This window comes from Myotis myotis, unplaced genomic scaffold, assembly GCF_014108235.1.
Source record: "Myotis myotis isolate mMyoMyo1 unplaced genomic scaffold, mMyoMyo1.p scaffold_m19_p_6, whole genome shotgun sequence".
Lineage (NCBI taxonomy): Eukaryota > Metazoa > Chordata > Mammalia > Chiroptera > Vespertilionidae > Myotis > Myotis myotis.
Genome location: NW_023416368.1, coordinates 81,790,377 through 81,813,233, shown reverse-complemented (window position 1 = coordinate 81,813,233; position 22,857 = coordinate 81,790,377). Strand labels below are relative to the sequence as shown.

The following is a 22,857-nucleotide window of genomic DNA, read 5'->3' as shown; positions in this document are numbered from 1 at the left end:
TGTTGTTCGGGGGTCAACTGTATTTATTTATGGCTGGGATTCAGACTTGAGGCAGCAGGTCCAGTATATCATTCCACTTCATCCTCCCCACCCATTTGGCAGATGAAGAAACTGAGGCCACAGCAAGTGACGGAGCTGAGATTTGAACTTGTTTGTGCCTGAGTCCGAAGTCCATGCTGCCCCTCCTCCCCTCCCAGCTGGACACTCACCTCAGCATGTTGAGTTTCTTATTTAGGCTGTTAAGTCTCTTCCCTAATGGAACTAAGATCCAGTGGCAGGTTGGGAAGAGAACCAGGTGTCCCTTCTTTTGAAGTACTCCACAGAGCAGGGCTCTCAGGCTGGCTGGACATCAGCAGTCTTTGGGTCAGAAGGTCTGGCTCGCCCAGAGTAGAGTGTGTCCCGTGATGTGACGGGCACGCCTGAACCCTCCAGCACATGGAACTCAACCTCCTCAAGAACTACAGACCCTGGACCTGAGAACGTCTCGGACCCCCATCTTGGTAGTAGCCCTTGATTTGGAATATGCATCCACTTTGGAGGCACATCCAGACTTCCGTGTGTGCGATGAGGAGGTAGGGGACTGTACTACTTCCCTGAGGGGTGCTACCCCACAGAGACAGCAGGTCAGGGTCACCAGATAGATGTGTCCTTGAGGCTGAAGGAGATGCCCAGTGACTTACAGCCCAGTGGCTGAGTAAATGCAGAAGTGGCAAGTTTAGGAGAAAGAAGTTCCCTTTTGGATTTGTTGTGGCACCTTAGGGGCTCCCAGGTCTGGGAGGCAACTGGAAATAGAACCTGGAGTTGGGCAAGTGGGTGGTGTTAAAAGTTGTGGTGAGGGTGACGGAGTTGGGGGAGGGGAGGACCACGTGGGACAAAGAAGGGGCAGGGCAGGGGGCTGAGAAGGGACCCTTAGAGCAGCGGTTCTCAACTGGTGGGTCGCAACCCCTTTGGGGGTCGAACAACCCTTTCACAGGGGTCGCTTAAGACCATTGGAAAACACATATATAATTACATATTGTTTTTGTGATTAATCACTATGCTTTAATTATGTTCAATTTGTAACAATGAAATTGGAGGTCACCACAACATGAGGAACTGTATTAAAGGGTCGAGGCATTAGGAAGGTTGAGAACCACTGCCTTAGAGGGAAGAAGAGACCAGAAACAAGAGCACAGAAACCCAAAGAGCAATATCAAACATTACAGAAAGGTCAAGTTCAGATGAGCCTGGAAACTGGCTACTAAGACCTTGGTTGGGGAGAACTGTGGAGCTGTCGTGAGAACATAGATGGAAGAACATGAGAGGGAGGCAAAGATGCCAAAACAACACAGACGCCCCAGACCCTGAGCCAGCAAAGGGACTAAGGCATGGGATCATGGTGGCGATGGACGTGACTCTAAGATGGCATGATGGTACGTGCTGCGAGCTACAAGAATGGGACCTGAGCAGAAGGCAGAGGGCAGGCTGGTCAGCAGATCCTCTGTGGAGGCAAAGGCTCTGGGACACATGCTCACACCCGGATCAGAACTTTGGGAAGGGCCAGAGAGTAATAGGCTCTGCCAGTCTGTCTCGACAGGAAAGCCACCATAGGCAATGAATGATGGGAGGAAGAGAGGAGTAGAAATGTTGGGGTCAGGATCTGGGTCGATGGAGGGACGTGGGCTGAGGGGAAGGGGCAAAGGGCATGGGGTATTGCGTAGTGGGGTGCAGGCTGAGAGGTAGGGAGAATAGGCTGTGTCAGAAAGTGGGTGATAGGGGGTTACAATTTGAGGACGTTATCTGTGGAGCAAAACCTGTACTCTATGAGATTTTTCTCCCATAGACACATGCAAATATATAAACATAGGTGTGTCACCCTTTTTACAGTAAGAATCACTGATTTTTTCCCTATTGGGACTAGTCAACATTCAATTTAATAGAAAAATGTCCCTAGTAAGAACGTGGCAACAGGTTGTCTAAGTGGTTTGGGACATTTTTCTCGTATTAGCTTGTGCTGTACGTGTGTACATGTACATGTGTTTGTGTATATGTATGGTTTCTATATGTGTTTGTGTGTACATATGTGTGCATTAATATATATATATATACATTGTGTTGTGTGCACACGTTTGTGTGTGCATCCATGAGCATGTGTGTATGTGTTTGTGTGTATATGTGTGAGTGTACAACACTTTCTTTGCCCACTTTCTCAGCACAAAGCGGCTGACAGTTGGTCTCCCACACAGCCCCCAGTTCCCATTTCTTTTGATGTGATGAACTTTGGGGCACCTGCCCCCAACCTGGGGAGAATTTTCATGTCCTGGACACCAAGCCTTGTGGTGTTTTAAGTTTTTACTAATTAGAGCTGGTATCAGAAGCCTGCCTAAAACATTTGCTGGGTGAAAATGTCAGTGAAGGTTTTTTAATTCCCATTTTCCCCTGAGTACATGGCATTGTCACTTGCAACTAAAATCAGATCCCATTTAAGATGAGGTAACCAGACCTGAGCTTGGACAGTTTACATTAGTAGTTGAATGTGCTATAAAGAGGGAAATAAGAGTGCGTTCCCATTAGGACAGGAGGAAAGGCATGTGACCGAGGATGACAGCCTGTGACTTCAGGAGCCGACAGGGGCCCGGCTGCCTCCTGCCCCAAGCCCAGTTTCCAGAGCTTGGGCCTGGTCCTCTGCTGGAAAAAGAGGGAAAGTTTGGCTGCTAAGAAGAAAACAGGAGCCGAAACCGGTTTGGCTCAGTGGATAGAGCGTCGGCCTGCGGACTGAAAGGTCCCAGGTTCGATTCCGGTCAAGGGCATGTACCTAGGTTGCGGGCACATCCCCAGTGGGAGATGTGCAGGAGGCAGCTGATCGATGTTTCTCTCTCATCGATGTTTCTAACTTTCTATCTCTCTCCCTTCCTCTCTGTGAAAAATCAATAAAATATATTTAAAAAAAAAAAGAAAAAAAAAAAAAAGAAAACAGGAACAGATGCCCAGTTCTTACCAAAAGAAAAAGGAATTTGAACTCTGAAGATACTTTATTCCAGAGAAACTCAGGGCCAGCTCTGATCCCTCACAGTCCACTGCAAAAGAAAAAAGTTAAGACTTGACAGAGGAATGACAGGATGCCCCAAAAGTTTAGGCAAAGGACTACTGGATTGCCCTTGCTGGGAGTTGGAATTGGATTCTCTTGGAAATGGTGGGGAGCCTCTAAAAGGTCCCTTGTTTTCCCCTCTCTAATCACACACTCATTGTCTGACAGATTGTAACAATTTCATGTCCAGGTCACTATAGTCCCCTCTTTGTTATTCTTAACCTGTCAACAAGTTCATTTCACTCAAGTGACATTTATCCAGCTCATTTCTCAGACGTCGCATGTTTGTTTAAATGTCGCATGTTCATTCGGCGCAATCCTGCCCTCCAGGCGACATTGGCAGTGTCTAGAGCAGTGATGGCGAACCTTTTGAGCTCGGTGTGTCAGCATTTTGAAAAACCCTAACTTAACTCTGGTACCGTGTCACATATAGAAATATTTTTATATTTGCAACCATAGTAAAACAAAGACTTACATTTTTGAGATTTATTTTATATATTTAAATGCCATTTAACAAAGAAAAATCAACCAAAAAATGTGTTCGCGTGTCACCTCTGACACGCGTGTCATAGGTTCGCCGTCACTGGTCTAGAGAGTCAGGGTGGGCAGGGGGTGCTCCCAGAGGCCAGGGATGCCTCTCAGCACCCCACAGTGCCCAGGGCAGAGAATGTCCACCTGAGACGCCCGCATTAGTGTCTGCTGGGTCTGCTGGGCCAAGTGCGAGAAAGGACATGGTTTCTACCATCATGGACTGTGAAAGCATCCACTTTTCGGAAAGGAGAGATGGAAACTTACTTCCTCCAACGTGGGAATCTCCTCTTGGTGCCTAGGACGGAGCAGGGCTACGGTGAGGGCTGGCAGGGGCTTCCCGCAATCGGGGACAGTTAAGACAGAACCTAAACCACTCAGTACTTGCTCCTTAGACCCGGACTCAGATTGAAGGGGGTGCAAGAGAGGGTATGGACCTGATTTTTCTGGTCACTGTAAGAACACTGGGAATATCAGTACAAGTGTCATGAGACCCAGGTTTGAAAGAACTCCTGAGAGTGTTCTGGACTTGTTGCTTCTTGGTCATAAGAAATTAATTGCCTTTTGGGGGGAAAATGAACCCAGGTGCCATCCAGATGCCACCAAGCAACAGGAGAGCAGGAACTGATGGCCTGAGGAGACCTGTGTCTCTCCCCAAAGTAAAAGTAAAAGGCTGTGTGGCTCTCCAAAGCGGAAGTTAATTAGCCAATCAGAAGGAAGGGAACTAAAAAACGCTTGTGTGCTCTTCTCTAATTACCCAAAGATGACCAATGTTTTCTAAATATCTGTCAGGCAGGTGGTTCCTCCGCTTGGCATATGAAAGAACGAATGAAAGGAGATTGCTTCTGGTCCTGGTGAGTCAGTGTCAGGCCAGGAGCGGGCGCAGAGATTGCCCTCAGCATTTCCTGCATTTCCTTTCCTGTCATTACTGGTTACTAGGTAACCAGAATATTTTCCTGTAAACAGAAGTCTCTTTCCTTTGTGCCCAGGCAGATTCATTCATGGAGGCCGCAACCCAGGGCTGCTGACCATGGGTCTGCCATGCCCCCTCACATACCTCAGCACATGTCCTCACTGGTGGGTGTTGTTGGCAGCATCTCCAAAAAGTCAGATGTGCCTTCTAGACGCTGGTGCCCGCCCAGGAGAGGAAGCTACAGCAATGAGGCTGTGCTTTCCCATTTATTTCTCCAGTCTGCTCTTATCTTGGACCAGATGACAAATGAAAAGTACTCCGCTTATAAACAACACACCAGGTGTGTTTCTGAGCAACCAGGAGCTTTGGGCCTACCTGGCCAGGCTGGGTCGTGTTTGAGGCCCCTCTCCATTGTGTTGGTCCATCTAAGGCCTCTGGACCCCAGTCTAGAGGGGCCACAGATGAAGGGAATCAGAGAAAGAATGCTTTGGTTCCTGCCTTGGGAAGAAAAACAGGAGAGAGGACAAATGAATGTAACAGAGACAGACTGAATGGCTCCCAGTTCTTATTGCAGGTTTACGTTCAGAACAGAAGCACAGACATGCATTCATATCTATGAGACTGTTTTAGGGTGACCTTGATCACCAAGGAGCCTGACCCTGCTGAGTAGGAACAGGGGATTCTCAAACTTCATGTTGAATGTGGCCAATTGGTTCCCTTGTCACCTCCCTTCCCCTGCTGCTTCATGTTCTACCAGGTGGAGTCACTCCAGCCTCACACCTTCTGGAAGGACCGCTGGAACTACTGCTCTTCAAGGGCTACTAGCATGGCAAACCAGCAATAAAACATTCTTGCATTGTCCTGGCATAATGGCTCAGTTGGTTGGAATGTCATCCAGTACATCAAAAGGTTGTGACTTTGATTCCCGATCAGAGCAATACCTAGCATGCAGGAGGCCACCGATCAATGTTTCTCTCTCTCTCTCTCTCTCTCTCTCTCTCTCTCTCTCTCTCTCTCTCTCTCTCATTTTAGCAGTTTAATAGCACCTCAATTGGCTTTCTTTTTATTTATTCTTCTTAGGGTTCACTGAGCCTCTTGTAATTGTAAGTTGATGCCTTTCACCAAATTTAAGTGATGTTTAGTCACTCTTTAAATATATCTCTTCTCTCTCTCATTCTCTCCTTTTCTTCTGGCACTCCAATTACATGTACATTAGACTTCTTATTTTTTCCCCCTCAGTTCTTTTGATTGGGTAAATTCTATTGATCTATCTTTAAGTTCACTGACTCTTCCTTCTGCCATCTCTGATAATCAGCTGTTAAACATATCCAGAGAAATTTCCATTTCAGTGAAATTTCTTTTCAGCTCCAGAATTCCTTTTTTTTTGTTAATCCTCACCAGAGGATATTTTTCCATTGGTTTTTAGAGAGGGTGGAAGGGAGGGGTAGAGACAGAGAGAAACATAAATGTGAGAGAGACATCGATTGGTTGCCTCCTGCATGTGCCCCGACCAGGGCCGGGGATCAAGCCTGCAACCGAGGTATATACCCTTGACTGGAACCGAACCCAGGACCCTTTAGTCTGCTGGCCGACGCTCTGTCTACTGAGCCAATCTGGCTAGGGCTCCAGAATTTCTATTGGGTTCTTTTTTATAATTTCTCTTCCTTCGTTGAAATTCCCACATGTTCATTCATTGTACTTATAATTTCCTTTAAGTTCCTGAGCATATTTTTAGTAGCTGCTTTATCTGCATCACTTGGATTGGTTTTCTTATAATTGACTCCTTTTTTTTCTCCTTGAGGATGGATGACAGTATCCTATTTCTTCTCACAGCAACAGTTTTTATTGGGTCATGGACATCATGAAAAATATGTTATATTATCTCTGGATTCTGCCATGTTCCCCTGGTAGCATGTAACTTGGCTGGGCTCAAACTCTGTCACCCCTGCAGTGGGCAACAGCTGAAATCTTTTCTTAGTGTTTTGTGTGTTTTTTTTCATCTTCAAGCTGCTGTTTTTTTCTCCAAGGTCCCTGGTGTCTCCCACACACATGTGTGGTTTAAAGATTTGGGTGTGCTCTGGCCAGTGTGGCTCAGTTGTTTGGGTGTCATCCCATGCACTGAAAGGTCGCTCGCTGGTTCAATCCCCGGTCGGGGCACATGTGGGAGGCAACCAATCAATGTTTCTCTTTTGCATCAACATTCCTCTCTCTCTCTCTCTCTCTCTCTCTCTCTCTCTCTCTCTCTCTCTCTCAAATCCATAAAAACATATCCTGGGGTGAGGATAAAAAGAAAGAAAAGATGTGGGTGGCCTCTGTAGTTGCATCTGGGGGCTCGTCCCCTCTGTGCCTCTCTCTCTTCCAGGATTCCCTCCCAACATTCTGAATTTCTCCTCTGACACTTCAACACAACAAGCTGCTGCTTTCTGCTACCCTAGCATTTGTGGATTGGGGTGGTCCCCAGGGCCAAAAGCCACAGAGTTGCTGATCTGACCTTGTGACAGTGGTATTTCAGGGGTGAACTCCCGGCAGTGTCTGCCTGCTTTGGTCACCTTCCAGTGACTTTATTTTTTAATTTAAATTCTTTATTGTTGAAAATATTACATATGTCTCCTTTTTCCCCATTGACCTCTCCCTGCCCACTTCCACCCCGCAGCATAGCCAGTGACTTTAAATAGTTCTTTTTTCAAAAATACTTTGCCCATATTTTATCATTGTTATCTGTAGGAGGGTTAGTCCAACCAATCTGCCCCACCATTACAGCGCTCTTTTGCATGTCTTTTAAAAACCTTTTTAAAAAATCCTAAACTTTGATGCGCTAAGAGCCTTTGATGAATGAACCCCATTTTTTTTTTTTATTTCAGAACACTGGATCAGCTTATGTGCAACCTACAACATTATCTCAGGTAGGTAAGGAAGGATTCCATGCTCTCTGCAGACTGGCGTGCTGTATGTTAATATATCGGAGCAGCCAAGCTGGCTCACACAGTGTGTCAGTCTGTGTGTCTGATACTAGCATCAAGGGAGGTGTTCAGGGAGAGTAGAGCAGTCAGTCTCCAAAGGTCACTACATTTCCCAAAATAGTCCCAGACATCCTAAAAGTAGATTTTAAATTTTCTGAAGCCTTTATGAACTTATTTATATTTTCCACCTGTACTGCCTTTTGAAATATGAATCTATGTATTATTATCTGTCTTATATAATTCAATATCAGATGTTATACTGGGGAGTTACTAAAGTGTTCATTCATTTGATCAGTATGTATCAACTGCCTGAGTTGTGCATGACACTGAAGCACTACACCAAAACTATCTTGTGGTATGCCCTGGTCCCTACTGGTTCCTTGTGCTCCTCATCTTATGGACCCCTATTTGAGTTGGGGTGTATAGGTAACACAGACTGGGTGGCTTGAAACATCAGAAATTTATCCTTTTGTAGTTCCAGAGACTAGAAAGTGTTGGCAGGGTCATGATCCCTGTAGGGGAGGATCCTTCCTGCCGCTTCCAGCTTTGGGGGGCTCCCAGCAATCCTGGTTGTCTCTTGGCTGGTAGCTACATTGCTCCAATCTCTGCTCTGTGTTCACGTGGCCTTTTCCCTGTGTGTCCTTTCTGTCTCTCATAAGAACTCTGTCATTTGATTTAGGGCCCGCCCTAATCCAGTATGGTCTTATCTCAATCCTTACCTTGATTATATCTGCAAAGACACTTTCTAAGTAAAATCATATTCTGAGATTCCAGGTGGACATGAATTTGAGGAGACACTATTCAATGCACTACAACTCCCCAAAGTTATCTGTCCATTGTGCCCAAACTCCTGTCTTAAGTTTTAAAAGCTGCACCTGGCTTCTGGGGTTCCACGGTTTGGTGAATTAGCGTGACTTCATAAGCTTTAGAGCACCATTGTTGTCATTTCAGCCCAGTGTTTGATACTTCCATTTGTCTTTAAATGTTAGCAGCTCCACCCTCTGAGTTGTCCTCTGCAGCCCCCTCCAGCCCTGCCCTGTTGGTGAGATATGGCCACAAGAACTATGCACTAGATCAGTGACGGCGAACCTATGACATGCGTGTCAGAGGTGACACGTGAACTCATTTTTTTGGTTGATTTTTCTTTGTTAAATGGCATTTAAATATATAAAATAAATATCAAAAATATAAATCTTTGTTTTACTATGGTTGCAAATATCAAAAAATTTCTATATGTGACATGGCATCAGAGTTAAGTTAGGGTTTTTCAAAATGCTGACATGCCGAGCTCAAAAGGTTCGCCATCACTGCACTAGATCAAGGGCCTGTGGACCTCCAGGTTTTAAATCAAGACAGTGTGATTTTTCTACCCATCTTCCAAAACCACATCACTTTATCAAACTCAGATTATGTGGACCAAGCACCAGCAACCTTTGCCCATTGCCTGTATTTGGAAATAAAGTTTTATTAGAATACAGCCAAGATCATTTATTTACATGTCAGCAAAGGCTGCTGTTGTGCCATGATGGCAATGTATCGTAGTTGCCACAGAGGCTAAATGACCAAAATGTCTCTGGTCCTTTACAGCAAAAGTGTGCTGATCCTGGTCTAAACAATATAAGCTGAACAATGCAATCAACTCAGACAGTGCATAGTAAATAGTGTGTTAAACCAGGTAACACGTTAGCATGAAAACTCCATGATACGGAATAACTTGTTTTCTGGAAAGTGTATTCTGGCCACAGTAAGCTGAGCCATGTACTCACTCACTATCCATCCCCAACGCTCTCACACCTCTCCTTGCTTCACTAAGGCTTAGACTTGGGAATAAAATTATTTCTGCCTCTGGAACACAGAAGTGATCTCAGTGAAGTCAGCTTTCTCACTTTGTTGCTAGTAGATTCTTTTCACAAAGAGTTCTAGTCCACTTATCTCCTCCTAGCGTCACTGAAGTTACCCACTTCTTGACTTGAAATGGGAACAAAGTGGTATATAGAGTGTAAATGACTGATTTAAGTGTTAGGGAAAACTGTAAATAAGAGACCTTGGTTAAGCAATTTCCAACAGAATATTCCAAAGGTCAGTTCTGTCAGGAAGGCAGAGAGAGTTGGAAACACAGGACTGGAAAGCCATAATCTTCTCTGAAAAAGGCAAATTAAGGAGGAGGTGCCAGTCACCATGGGGTGCTGGGGACATCTAGTGTTGAGAACTGAGTCAGGCTCACAGGAAACAAAGATGCCACAGACACAGACCACAGATCTATCCAGTGGCTCTCATGGTACCAAAGGCTTGTGGACAGGGGACTAGAGAAAGTCATGGAATAATCCGTCAATAAAGATGAGATTAAACTAACACATTTGGATTCAAACACACACATATCCGTGTCTATTTCCCTTCGGCAAATTACTTTATTGTTACCAGTTGTTTTCTGCACTAAAAAAAAAAAAAAAAGGCTTTGAAAAAAATTTTTTATTCATTCCTGCAGCTGGGAACTCTTGGGGTGATAGAGAAACATGCAAGTTCTGGCACTATATCCTGGGCACTGGGATGTGTGCTGTGCCATCAGGCCTGCATGTGAGGCAGAAGCCAGGAGACTCCACTCTTAGGGGTGGCGTGCTCAGAACTGGGGCCAGGACAGGATAGGGACTGCAGAGCCACCTCCTCTCTCTGCAGTTTGTGTATTTCACTGCCTCTCAAATGCTTAAGGCAGCCAGTAGTTTATTTAAAATTGAAGACAGTTTGACTTTCTGCATTTTATAGAATGGTTTTGTATCATTTGCCACTTTGTTCTGATATTGAGTCTTTTGGTAGAGAATTTTAAATCTATCTATTACAAGACATATGCATCTGGCTACAAAGAAATACATTCTTATGCTTTCTTGTGGGCCAAGATCTCTAGGTACAGAGGGCAATTTTGACTTACTGCTGACATTCCTGAGGACTTGTACCCAGCCCAGCACGGTGTTTCTTAACTGTCACTGTACATCACCTTTTTTCTCTCTGGGTCAGTGGTTCTCAACTGGGAGACAGTTTTGCCCCCAGGGGACACTGGATAATGTCTGGAGACATTTTTGATTGTCGCCACCTGAGGAGGGGGTGCTTCTGGCATCTAGCAGGTGGGGGTCAGGGATGCTACTCAACACCCCTCAGTGCCCAGGAGCCCCCCAGACAGTGATCCAGCCCCAGTGTCACAGGGCCAAGGGGAGAGACCCTGCCTGAGGAGAATCATTTGCCAAGCTACCCAAACAGAAAGCACCCACCAGGGGCTTTTGGCTTGCTGGGTACATGAGTAAATAGTTCCATGAGTCCTGAAAATAGTTCACGCTGATCAGCCTGGAACAGGGACAAACAGTGACCACTGTCCCCACATGCCTCTAAGGAACTCCTGCAGGGCTACTTTTTGGTTTAATATTTGGAAGAACAGTCCCTGCCCCCACCCCTCTCCCTTTCTTTGGAACAATTATGAAACCTATTCCCCGTTCTTTACCCAGCCTGGCCGGATCCCTGCTCTGAACCTGGAAGGCTATCGGGAACTCCCACTCGCCTGTCCTGTCTGCATCTGCAGTTGCCTCTGTGGGCCTCATGACTGCGGCCCTGCCCGCTCACCCTCTCTCCGCCTCTCTTCAGAACTGAGCATGCAGAGTTCAGAGGGTGCAGCGGACTCACCAGCTTCTGTGGCTTTGTGCTCATCAGCGGCCGCCCAGGCGCCTGTGGCCCAGCCAGTGCCAGCCTCCCCGCAGGTAACAGACCAGCCCGGGAAGATCAGTGTGGCCAGTGTGGTTGCATCCACTGTGGTTTTGAAAAGCACTTGATTCAGCAGGGAGGAATCTGTGTTCCCCTGAATTGCCTTCTCAGCCCAAGGTTAGAGCTGTTGAAATAGCTGCACCTTCTCTGTCTCCCCCACCAAATCTGACTTAGTTTGTTCTTCTCTTTTAAGGGAAGTTTTCTTCTACCTTGGGAATGACCTTTTTACACAGAAAGACTTTATGGGTAAGGCAAATGATAAGTGAAAATTCTCAGTATTGGTTCACAATTGAATCTAGCATTAGAATGGATATATTTAAAACTAGAGCCTCCCCCAAAAAAAAAAAAAAAAAAAAAAAAATTAAAATAAAATAAAACTAGAGGCCTGGTGCACAAATTTGTGCACCAGTGGAGTCCCTTGGCCTAGCCTGTGGATCGGGCTGAAACCGGCTCTCCGACATCCCCCAAGGGGTCCTGGATTGCGAGAGGGTGCAGGCCAGGCCAAGGGACCCCACCAGTGCACGATTGGGGCCGGGAGGGATGCAGGAGGTTGGCCAGCAAGGAGGGACCACAGGAGGGCTTCAGGGTGTGTCTGGCCCATCTCGCTCAGTCCCAATCGGCCAGACACCAGCAGAAAACTAACTTACCAGTTAGAGTGTCTGCCCCCTGGTGGTCAGTGCGCGTCATAGCGAGCGGTTGAGCAGCCTTAGCATATCATTAGCATATCACGCTTTGATTGGTTGAACAGACGGCCTGACACTTAGCATATTAGGCTTTTATTATATAGGATTTGTGGAGAAAATTTTTACATTAAGGCTGTGTCAAAATAAAAACTAACTCAAAAAGATATCTGTGCCCTTGTTCATTGCAGCATTATTTATAATAGCCAAGATATGGAAACAAGCTAGGTGTCCATCCAGACAATTGGGTAAAGAAGATGTGATACATAGATACAATGGAATATTACTCAGCCACAAAAAGAATGAAATTGTGCATTTGCAACCACATGGAGGGACCTACAGGGAATTATGCTAAATGAGATGTCAGACAAATACCATATGATCTCACTTATATGTGAAACAACAACAAAAACCCACACATGAAGCTCATAGATAGAGGACAGATTGGTGGTTGCCAGAGGGGGCGTGGGAGTGGGTGAAATGGGTCCTGCTATGGCCACTGTGTCTTTCCCAGGTTCCAGGGCTTCCATCCCTGCTAGAGATACATCCAGGTGCCCCCTCTCCCCCTTGGCAACATCCACACCCCACTGCTTTTCCCCTTCTGTCCCCACATACACTGTCTGCTGCTCAAAGCTGAGCCTCCCCACTGCCTATGCAGGGGACTCCCTTTCCTCCAGCACCCTCTCCACAAGCTGTGTTTTGTTCCCTGAACAATGAACACCCCAGGCTTCCTTGTCAGAAAGAGGAATTCTTGCAGCTCAGTTCCTATGGTGCATTGTCCATGTTTCCCCTCTCAGCCATCCTACACTACCCAACACAACTTCCCACTAAACAGACACAGATCTGTTCTGCCACCAGCTCCACGTGGCTCTGAACACTGGAGATGTGGCTAGTGTACCTGCGGAACTGAATTTACAGCTTATTTAAATAGAATGAAATTGCCGAGACCAGTTTGGCTCAGTGGATAGAGCATCGGCCTGCGGACTGAAGGGTCCCGGGTTCGATTCCGGTCAAGGGCATGTACCTGGGTTGCGGGCATATCCCCAGTGGGGGATGTGCAGGAGGCAGCTGATCGATGTTTCTCTCTCATCGATGTTTCTAACTCTCTATCTCTCTCCCTTCCTCTCTGTAGAAAATCAATAAAATATATTTAAAAAAAAAAAAAATAAATAAATAAATAAATAAATAAATAAATAAATAGAATGAAATTGAAATGGCCACACGGCCACACAGCTAGTAGCTACCGTATTGGACAGCTCAGCTTTAGAGCGTATGAACGCAAATCCTTAATGTTCTTACTTACTTAATCGAGGTGAAATTCACATCATGTAAAATTCACCATTTTAAAGCAAACAAAGAAGTAGCATTTTTCATACATTTATCACTCCCAAAAAAGAAACCCTGTCTCTCATAGCAGTCACTCATCACCCTCCCCAGCCTCTGACAACCATAAACCTACTTCCTGTATCTGTGGATGTGCCTGCTCTGGACATCTCACATAAATGGAATCACAAGGTGATTTTGTGTCTGGCTTCTCTGAGCATTATGTGTTCAAGGTTCATCCACATGTAGCACCTATCAGCTTTCCTCCTTTTCAGGGCTGAGTAATATTTCATTGTGAGGAGAGACTACATTGTGTGTATCCATTCATCCATTGATATTTGCACCATTTATGTTCTTTTTGTCTTTGATCGTGAGCTCATAGAATGCCTGGTCCCTGTTGACCTCTTTTTATACAGTGGTGTTTAGAAGGCAAAGCACTGCAGAATGACCACGACCAGTGACATTTAGGGTCCACTTTGGAAAATCACAGAATTGAAGCCCCAGCTTTATGTAAACAAAACACTCCTGTTTCTCTTTTGACTCTGGCGTTCATTTGGTCCTTCACATTTTCAGTTCTGTGAATCCAATAAAGCAACAGCAGGCCAGGCGGCAGTAGCTGTGGTTGTATTCTATGTTTGTTTTCAGGCCTAAGCTCTGACAAGTCTGAATGTCCCTCTCTCCTTCCCTTTTAGAGGGTGCTGGTCCAGGCAACAGGCTCGGCTTCCAAAGGGGCCCAGATGCAGCCAATCTCCCTCCCCAGAATCCAGCAGGTGCCACAGCAGGTAACCACAGCACATGTGATCTGGAGGCCTCTGTAATGTATTCTTTTCTGTCATTGCTGCTCCTTCTTTAATGTCTTCAGTTCCTTACCAGAAGGTTCTATGTTTTTTAAAGATCTTTCACTTCAAACAGTTTTGCAGCAAACCAAGACAACTGTGATCTTTCATTCATTCAGAAATTCAATGCATGAGACATAAGCCAGCCCCTTGATATAGCACTGGGTTCTGAGCTAGACATGCAAACAGATAGCAAAGGTTCTGGATTATTAGGAACACAGAACCTCCTGGGGAGGCAAACCCCTCTGCAGGCAAGTGTTATACCCTCAGACGAGAGCCATGACCAAGGAAGCGCCTCTTGTGAGATTAAATTATCTGGGAAGAAACCTTGAAAGTGTGGGCTCACCCACCAAAGAACAGCACAGACCATCAGCTCAGTCAGTCAATGGGATGTAGGACAGTGGTCCGCAGCCCTTTTCTGGAAAAGGCCAAATAGTGTCTTTTTTTTGGCTTTGCAGGCCAGGTAGTGTCTTGCACAGCCACTCAACTCTGCCTTGTCTCTAGAAGCAGCCATAGATGTAAAAAGAAGGGGCATGGCTGTGTGTCAATAAAACTTTATTTACAAAAAACAGGCAAGCCAGATCTGGCCCAAGGGCCGGCTTGTGCTCTGAAAGATGCTGAATTAAAATCTGTGCAGGGTCCTGCCTGAAAGGGAGGGACCATGAGTGAAATAGAGAGATGACCGAGACCCCAGAGTACACGCTTCTTTCTTCAGGGGTTCCTGTTCAGATGAGCAGTGTGTGTAGGAGGAACCAGGGGAGGCTTATGGGGTCAGGGAGAAACAAAGGTTCTGAGCAGGCCCAGAAGGGAACCTTAGCTCCTCGAGGGAGGGGAAATGGAGGCTAATGTCACGATTCCAGAAGCTTCCTCCCTCTGTGGGGCTCGACCTGCACCATCACTTTCTCTCTGGGCAACTCAGATTTGTGGAGTGACTTGTGCATTTCACTCGGTCCCCTAAGGCAAAGCCCGCTCAGCATGCTAATCCCTGGACTCCTCATGATAGGCTCTTCCTCCAGGAGTTAGCGTGTATGAGTGTATCCGTGCTGGGTTGTCCTCGGAGGTGGGAATCAGCTCCACACACAGGCCTAGAGAGAGGTCACGATGGGACCCAGCCTTTAATTTTGTTACCCCAAAATGAGGTTGAATTAGGCATTGGGTAAGGTTCCCTCTGTGGTGAGATTCTGAAGTCTTCCATGCAGAGCTCTGGGCCTCTACCACCAGAGCCAGCATCCCTTGTGGGCCATTAGCTGAGGCGCTGCACTGACAGGGACCAGGTAGGGCTGTTCTGTGGTCCTCCCGTTACCCTCAGTCTACATCTCTCACTCGAGGCTCATCGCTTCTTCTAGTTCTGCTCAGACCTTCACAGTCTCTCCCCAGTGTGGCTCCAGGACCCCTGCCCTCCTGCTGGGGAGAGGCACCAGGGCCACCCTAAGGGGGCATGAGGGGGAACATGTAGACAGTGACCAGCTTGAGCCCTCTGCCCTGTCCTTGGGTGTGGATGACAGGCCCAGTGCTCAGAGGTTGGCGTTCTGTCCATACTCTGATTTCCACTGTCCAGCATTACCAACCCTTTTACACAGTGGCTGGCAGGGCCCAGGGCCTTCCTGGCTGTTGATTTGGCTCCTTCCCGCACGGAACAGGCACCATGGACTTGGCTTCCCTCGAGCATAGCAGTGGATCAGGACTGCCTCTCCTATTTCTTTCAAGACGTGCCAACTGCCATGCAGTACTTAATGTTAATAAAAGGCAGTCCAAGTTATTTTTAGCTTGAATGATGGAAAATCATGAACAAGTAGACTATACTGTGTGTAACACGAAATATCTGATGTTTCAGGTCCAGACTGTGCAACACGTGTACCCATCCCAAGTGCAGTACGTGGAAGGCGGAGACGCCGTCTACACGAATGGTGCCTTGTACGTGGTTTCCCCTGCCCTCGGAAGGGTCCTCACAGAGAACCTCAGGCCACGTCTGGAACCTTCCTTTCATGACTCTCCCACCTTTTTCCTTTTGGGGATGTGTTTGCACAAATCCCTCCCCCTTATCCTTTGGGTGCTATGTTGGAACCATTACTGTGGTATTAGGTCATCACAGTCCTATGGAGATTTCAGAAATCATACACTTTTGTAGTTTTTACTTCTAGAAAAGGTAGTCTTAAGAAAAACAAACCGTAACCCAAGTCTAAAGATTCAGTCTTCACAATCCAGAAGCCATTTCTATCTCTGCTTTCTCCTCCTGGCCTTTGTTAACCTCTGGCTTTTTATGATGTTGATATGACTTGATTTTTTATTTGTCAGGGACTTACAGGGTTTTCTGCTTGTGAACTATGTAATTCTTGGGGCAGAAAATAACACATTTCTCAGGAAGCTCATTGGACTCAAGACATAAGTCCTTTTGCTCATTTGATTTCGACAACTCCCCTTTGAAAGTTCAGGGATCAAGCATGAGAGTGTGGTTGTGGTTAAGGAGCTGTGTGAGCTTCTACAGCACAACACCGAAGGTTCTAATACATACACAGACACATGTGAGCGTGTGTCAAACCCATGACATCTGAGCAAGGTGTGTAGATTGTACCAATGTCGAGTTCTTGGGTTCGATTGTATTACAGTTATATATGATGTCACTGGGGGGTCAGGATGGGAGTGCACACCTCCCAGAGGTTGGGGCCACCTGCCACCTAGGGGGGCCTTCCCTCAGGACAGGTCATAGCCTTTAGTTATCACCAAAAAGAAACCATTACCAGCTGCCTTTGGCTATGGCCAGCATTACTGGAGTAGAACTTAAAACTTTATGGGATGACATACATAGTTAGCTAAGCATTTAATCCAGATGTTAAAGTAATATTAGACAAATTCTTCATATCACTTAGAAATTTCTTTTTATTATGCAATTTCATTTTTTAACCTTTTTTGATAGAATCGCAGACTTACAGGAAGTTGCAAAATGGGAGACCCTTCACCCAGTCTCCCCCTGTGGTGACATCTTTTTTGAGTATTACTGTAGGACAATAGCAGGAAAGTAACACTGGGACAGAACTGTTAACTAGCCCATGGGTCTTATTCCATTTCACCAGTTTTGACTCCTGTGTGTGTGTGTGTGTGTGTGTGTGTGTGTGTGTAGTTCTGTGCCATTTTTTCTCGTGTAAATTTTAAAATATATATATTTTTTATTGATTTCAGAGAGGAAGAGAGAGGGAGAGAGAGATAGAAACATCAATGATGAGAGAGAATCATTGATTGGCTGCCTCCTACACGCCCCCTACTGGGGATCGAGCCCGCAACCCCGGGCATGTGCCCTTGACCGGAATCGAATCTGGGACCCTTTAGTCCGCAGGCCGACGCTCTATCCACTGAACCAAACCAGCTGGGGCTCATGTATAAATTTCACATAACCATAATAAGACACAGAAGTGTTCCATCTCCATGAAGGAGCTCCCTCATATGACCCCTTCATACTTAGAATTTTTAAATGATCAGTTTTTGATGAGTCCGCATGTGATCCTGAATATTTTCAGACGATTGCTTTGAACTCTGTGCTGCATAGGCGTTTGGTGTCTGACTTACCCCAAATGTCCAGTCTCATCAGGCTTCCACTTTGACATGAAGTTTTGCAGGATTCCTTCCAGACTCAGAGGAGGCACATTCTCTCTTTCTGACAGGCGGACGGCCTATGCCTATAACCCCGAGCCTCCAATGTATGCCACAAGCAGCGCAGCATCTTACTTCGAGGCCCCGGGCGACGCCCAGGTGACCGTGGCAGGCTCCTCGCCGACAGCAGTCCCCTCCCACAGCATGGTGGGCATCACCATGGATGTCGGGGGGAGCCCCATTATCTCCAGCACAGGAGCCTATCTCATCCACGGGGGGATGGACAGCACCAGACACTCGCTGGCCCACACTTCCCGGTCGTCTCCAGCAACGGTATGTACGAGGCTCTCGGGCAACAGGACCCTGGATAGACTAGCAGTCGAAGGAGGGATGGTGAGCGGAAGGCAGCTGGAGCCCTGGAAGGGAGCCCTGCCAGCCCCAGCCAGGCCCTGTGACCCAAGGCAAGTCTCAGCTTCTTTGAACCTCAGTTCCTCCACTGGTTTTAAAAAAAACCACAAAAACGTTAATCTTCCATCATGGGCTATTACGAACACTGCATATTTGTAAGAAGAACTCCATACCTGTATGTGCTGCTGCTGATGTCATCATTATTATCAGCCTCTGAGAGGCTTAGGTCTGTCCACCCATATGAAACTAGACTGAATAAACAAGAGGAAATTTCTCTTAGGAGCTATGCCGAATTGCTCCCGCCATGCTCCTGTCCAAAATAACATCTGCTTTAAAAACTTACCTTTCAAAACTCTAGTTTCCATATTTGCTTTTACTTTGTAAATAAATAGAGAGCTGTGTGACTTTCCTGTGTGTACAGCCCTGAGTTTTGACACACTGCACGTTTGTGTAACAACTGCCACAGTCAGGATCCTGATGGTCTCCCCTAAACTCCCTCCTGGTATTTGCAGTCATGACCTCCCCTCACCCACAACCCCTGGCACCCACTGACCCTTTCTCCATCACTAGAGGTTTGTTTTTCCGGGACTGTTGTATGAACAGAATCATTCAGTAATGACCTTCTGAGTTCCGCTTCTTTAACTCAGGGTGGCGTCTTTGAGATCCAGTCAGGTTGTTGCATGAGCCAGTAATTCCTCCTCCTTCTTAACGGAGTAGTATTCCTACCTATCCATTCACCAGTTGAGGGCAGTTGGGGAGATTTCCAGTTTTGGGCGATTATGAATAATGCAGCTATCAGTCCTCACCGACAGGTTTTTGTATGGACATATGTTTTCCTTTCTTTTGAGTAAATAGCTACGAGAGGATTGCTGGTTGATACGGTAAGTGTGTATTTAACTTTATCAGAGATCACCAACAGTTTCCTCCAGTGGCCGTACCATTTCACATCCCCCAGCGATGTGTAAGAGCGCCTGTTGCTCCACTCCTCGCCAGCTCTCCTTGTTGTCGGCATTTTTTCATGTTAGCCATTCTGATAGGTGTGTAGTGGTATCTCATTGTGGTTGCAACTTGCATTTTCTTAATTGCTAATGATGGTAAGCAGCTTTTCACATGCTCATTTGCCTTGTATATGCTTTTGGTGATGTGTCAGTTCCAGTCATTTGCCTATTTTTTAAACTGGATTGTTAGTTTTCTTATTCTTAAATTTTGAAAATTCTTTGTGTTCTTTATAAGTCCCCTGTCAGATAAGCAATTTGCAAATATTCTCTCCCAGTTTTTATAGTGTCTTTTCATTCTGTTACAAGTGTCATTTGCAGAAAAAAAGAATTTTTTAAAAATAAAGTCTTATTTATTAATTTTTCTTTTTTGAAAAGATCACACTTTTGATGCCATGCCTGAGAACTCTTTGCCTATCCCCAGGTCATAAAAATTTCCTCCTATTTTCTTTGAAAAGTTTTATAGTTTTACATTTTGTAGTTAGACCTGCTTCATTTGGGTTAACTTTTCTATAAGATGTAAGGTTTAGGTCGAGGTTTATTTTTATGCATATGAAACCACCAGTGGCTCCAGCATCATTTGCTGAAATGACTGTCCTTCTTCCATTGGATCACTTTTGCATCTTTGTCAAAAATCAATTGGTTGTGTGTGGATCTGTTTCCTGACATTCTGTTCTGTTTCATCGATCTATGTGCCTGTTCTTAATTACTACAGCTTTATAGTGAGTGATTCCTCCAACTTTATTTTTCTTTGGTATTGTGTAAGCTATTTATATAAATTTAGAATTTTCTATATCTATAAAAAATTCCTGGTAGGTTTTGATTAAACAGCATTAAACCTGTATGTCAGTTTGGGGGAGAATTGAGTTGGGTCGTCAGTCCATGAACATGGTATGCTTTCCCATTTACTTAGGTCTTCTTTTATTTCTTTCATCAGCATTTTGTAATTTTTAATGTGCAGATCCTATACACATTCTATTAGGCTTATACTTAAGTATGTCATGTTTTTGGAGCTATTGTAAGTGGTATTGGTCTTTATTGTATTTTTTAAAATTATTTTTTAAACCAAGCACTGGCCAGTTTTATTAAAGAAAAATCTTGCATGATTTGCTTTTCACTAATATGTTTTGGCATGCTTTTTATGATACCAGAATCACCTAAATCAATGATAGCCAGTGTGCATACTCTAGTATTTCCACATGCTGTGCCCAATTCAGCATTACTGCCACTGTAGTGATGGACACCATGACATAGTCCTCTATTTCAGATTTCCTCAAGGCTGCACAGTTGTTGATGAGGATGACCAGTTTCACTTTGCCTGATCATCGTCAGGGTCTGTTTGTACCCCGGCATGTACTTTTCACTTTGCGTAACAAATTGGAGCCTAGAGTTGATCGACTCCAACAACTTTCATTGTCTTTGCAGCCACCATCTTCTTGCCTTACGTGCAGACAGCCCCCAACCTAGAACATACAGAGCAGTGGTATTGATTTTTTAATTCAGTTTCTAACTGTTCATTGTTAGTATGTGAAAATATGGTTGATTTTTTACTGTTGTCCTGCAACCTTGTAGAACTCACTTTTTAGTTCTAAGAGTTTTTTGTTGTCTGCAAATAGGAGCAATTTTCCTTCCTCCTTTTCAATCTGGATAACATTTTTTTTTTATTGCCTTTTTTTGCTGGCTAGAACTCTACTGTGTTGAATAGGAGCAGTGAGTGGACATCCTTTCCTGGTTCCCAGTCTTGGGGGGAAATCTTTTCATCTTTTACTGCTAAGTATGATGTTAATTGTAGGTTTTCATAAATGCCCTATTTCGGGCTGAGGAAGTTACCTTCTATTCCTACTTTTCAGAGAGTTTTTGGATGTTGAGCTCTGTCAAATGCTTTTTCTTCATTGATCATGAGGTTGTATTTTTTTTGTTTGTTGTTTTTTTTAAATATATTTTATTGATTTTTTACAGAGAGGAAGGGAGAGGGATAGAGAGTTAGAAACATCGATGGGAGAGAAACATCGATCAGCTGCCTCCTGCATACCTCCTACTGGGGATGTGCCCGTAACCAAGGTACATGCCCTTGACCGGAATCGAACCTGGGACCCTTCAGTCCCCAGGCCAACGCTCTATCCACTGAGCCAAACTGGTCAGGGCATGAGGTTGTTTTTTTCTTTAGACTGTTAATATGATAGATTACACTGATTGATTTTCAATTAGAAAAATCTTCCTATTTTGGTAGTGGGCTAATCTGAAATAGAAGGTAATGTTTTAGCCTCATCCCTGTTCTTTTCAGGCTGTTTTGGCATCACCCCGACATCAGAGCGGCTTGCTGTCCTCTCTCTTCCTCTGTGTAGACTGCTCCCCAGAACCTGGCTTGGAGGACAGGTGTAGAGAGAAGTCACTTGCTTTCTAGAAGCTGCGATGTGTGGGGCAGTGTCCACTGCTCAATCCGAGAGGCCCTAGCTTCCACCTCACCTCTCAGTTTTCCAGCTGTCAGCTCAGCAGGGGCTGGGAGGACACAGGGGGCCAGACACGCTTCTCCCTTAGAGGACTGGCTAGATGGACTCAAGATTAGAGCTGCTAGTGATCAGAAAGTGCTCCTCGCATGCCATGTTAACTTTCATGGATATGGCAGGCTCAGTTTTATCAGACTGTACCAATTTATAGTAGTAGAATATACCAGAATTATAGGAAACAAGTTTACTGAGAAACAGCAGCATTCTCTCTGATCCACACCCTCTTGGTTGCAAGCAGATGTGCAGCTCAGACTTGGAGCACTAGCTCCTATGGTTTGTTGTTTGAGTTGCCTTTAAGGAATCAAGTTTTTAAATCAATTGGAAATCCATGAATGGACTGTGTTTTAACACACATCCCCATGAAAGCCCCTAGGAAGTGATAATTTCAAATGAGAATCTGATCCCTGACTCTGCCTTCTCTGTGTTAATTTATCGGCTTGGCTTTGGCATGGGAACATCTCACAAGGATGCAGCATGTGAGAGCTGAGGGACTTTCTGGGAGCCATGAACAGAAATGGCCCTGAGGCTTGCAACAGAAATAAAATATGGCTCCTGCCCTGGCTGGTGTGGATCAGTGGTTAGAGCATCAGCCAGGGCCAGGAGCCATAGGATTGTGGTTCTGGCTAATGCTCTAACCTGAGATCCTCATACAGATAGAAGGTTGTATCTCGGTTGCAGGATCCCCAGTCAGAGCGAGTGCAGGACGCAACCAGTTGATGTGTCTCTCACATCAATGTTTCTCTCTCTCCTGTCCTCCCCTCCCCTCCCCTCCTCTCCCCTCTTCCTTCCTCTCCCACTCCTTCCACTCTCTCTGAAAAATCAATGGAAAAAATATCCTCAGGTAAGGATTAACAAAACAAACAAACAAAAAATATGGCTCCTGTATCCATCCTTTCACATCTGCCAATTCTTTCATGTTAGAGTTATGGGATTTTAAGTTAATCCTGAAAAGGGAGCATGAAGATCAGAGCAAATCATCACCTACACACTCAATAAGTGATTTCAAACTTTTGGTGACAAATTGTCTTGAGTCTTTATTTCTGGTTAAATTTTCTTTTTAATTTTTTTTTTATATCAGAGAAGAAGGAAGAGGGAGAGAGAGAACCATCAATGATGAGAGAGAATCATCGATCAGCTGCCTTTTGCACGCCTCCTACTGGGGATCAAGCCCACAACCCAGGCCTGTGCCCTGATTGGGAATTGAACTGTGACCTCCTGTTTCATAGGTCAGTGCTCAACCACTGAGCCACACCTGCTGGGCTAAATTTTCATCAGTGTTATAGATCTTTTACTAGTAAAATACATTTTATG

The 22,857-nt window shown here is 45.3% G+C and overlaps 1 protein-coding gene across 17 annotated transcripts in view; it reads left to right on the top strand.

Moving 5' to 3' along the window:
• The window catches only part of RFX2 (regulatory factor X2), a 90,011-nt gene that overhangs the window by 35,515 nt on the left and 31,639 nt on the right, over positions 1-22,857 (top strand). For 6 of the 17 annotated variants that reach the window (XM_036312469.1, XM_036312464.1, XM_036312463.1 and 3 more), the window contains exons 2-7: positions 7,370-7,411; positions 11,096-11,208; positions 11,406-11,458; positions 13,908-13,997; positions 15,886-15,965; positions 17,708-17,969. In XM_036312469.1, the coding sequence (XP_036168362.1) occupies positions 7,386-7,411; positions 11,096-11,208; positions 11,406-11,458; positions 13,908-13,997; positions 15,886-15,965; positions 17,708-17,969 (624 nt within the window). In that variant the 5' untranslated portion in view covers positions 7,370-7,385. Of the gene's footprint in view, positions 1-7,369; positions 7,412-10,959; positions 11,209-11,405; positions 11,459-13,907; positions 13,998-15,885; positions 15,966-17,707; positions 17,970-22,857 lie in introns of all 17 variants that reach the window. The other 11 variants (XM_036312472.1, XM_036312470.1, XM_036312465.1 and 8 more) reach the window with 7 other exon arrangements.